This window comes from Fonticula alba, assembly GCF_000388065.1.
Source record: "Fonticula alba strain ATCC 38817 unplaced genomic scaffold supercont2.6, whole genome shotgun sequence".
Classification (NCBI taxonomy): domain Eukaryota; order Rotosphaerida; family Fonticulaceae; genus Fonticula; species Fonticula alba.
This window is the reverse complement of record NW_009242976.1, coordinates 2,389,982-2,390,715: the sequence shown is the minus strand read 5'-3', so window position 1 is coordinate 2,390,715 and position 734 is coordinate 2,389,982. Positions and strand designations below refer to the sequence as shown.

Here is a 734-nt window from a genome sequence, read left to right as displayed (position 1 = left end):
TATTGCCCTCATGTGGTACGCTCGGTATTCCCCGCCGCCTCGCCCCGCCGGCCCGCGCGCCCTCTGACCGGCCCGCCCGTGCCCAGGCTCCTGCGCGACCAGGCGAACATCGTGCGCATCTACGGCTACAGCGACCAGCCGCCGGCCATCGTCATGGAGCGCTTCGACACCGACCTGGCCGGGCTCCTGCACTCGGAGGTGGAGCTGTCGCTGCGTGTGCGCCTGGACCTGGCCACCCAGTGGGCCGCCGGGCTGGAGGCCATGCACGCCAGCGGCATCGTCCACTGCGACCTGAAGTCGGTCAATGTCCTCGTGGCCCTGAAGCCGGATGGCGCCTGGCACGCGGCCCTCGGCGATCTGGGCGTCAGTCGCAACCTTCACACCGACCGGGCCTCGGCACTTGTGTCCGCCGGGCCCGAGCTCAATGCCCTGACGGTTCTCTACGCCGCGCCCGAGCTCATGGAGGCCTTCCGGGCGCGGCGCTCTCTCGACGCGGCCCTCTACTTCCCGGCGGACATCTACGCCGCGGCCATCCTCCTTTGGGAGTGTGTGGCCCGCGCCAAGCCCTGGCCGGGCGCGCCCGTCGACCGTGTGATCGCGTGTGTCCTGCACGGCGACCGGCCCGATCTGGAGCTCGCCACCGGGCCAGTTGCCCAGGCCAGCCCGGCTCTGGCGCAGAACCTGGCCGACGCCCTGCCGCTCCTGTGGGCGGCCGAGCCCGCGTCCCGGCCCCC

The 734-nt window shown here is 72.6% G+C and overlaps 1 protein-coding gene across 1 annotated transcript in view; it reads left to right on the top strand.

Moving 5' to 3' along the window:
- H696_04177 (TKL protein kinase) overlaps positions 1-734 on the top strand; it is a gene marked incomplete at both ends in the record, with an annotated part of 6,283 nt that overhangs the window by 3,909 nt on the left and 1,640 nt on the right. Inside the window, one exon of the mRNA XM_009498058.1 lies at positions 87-722. Coding sequence (XP_009496333.1) covers positions 87-722 — 636 coding nt within the window. The remainder of the gene's footprint in view (positions 1-86; positions 723-734) is intronic.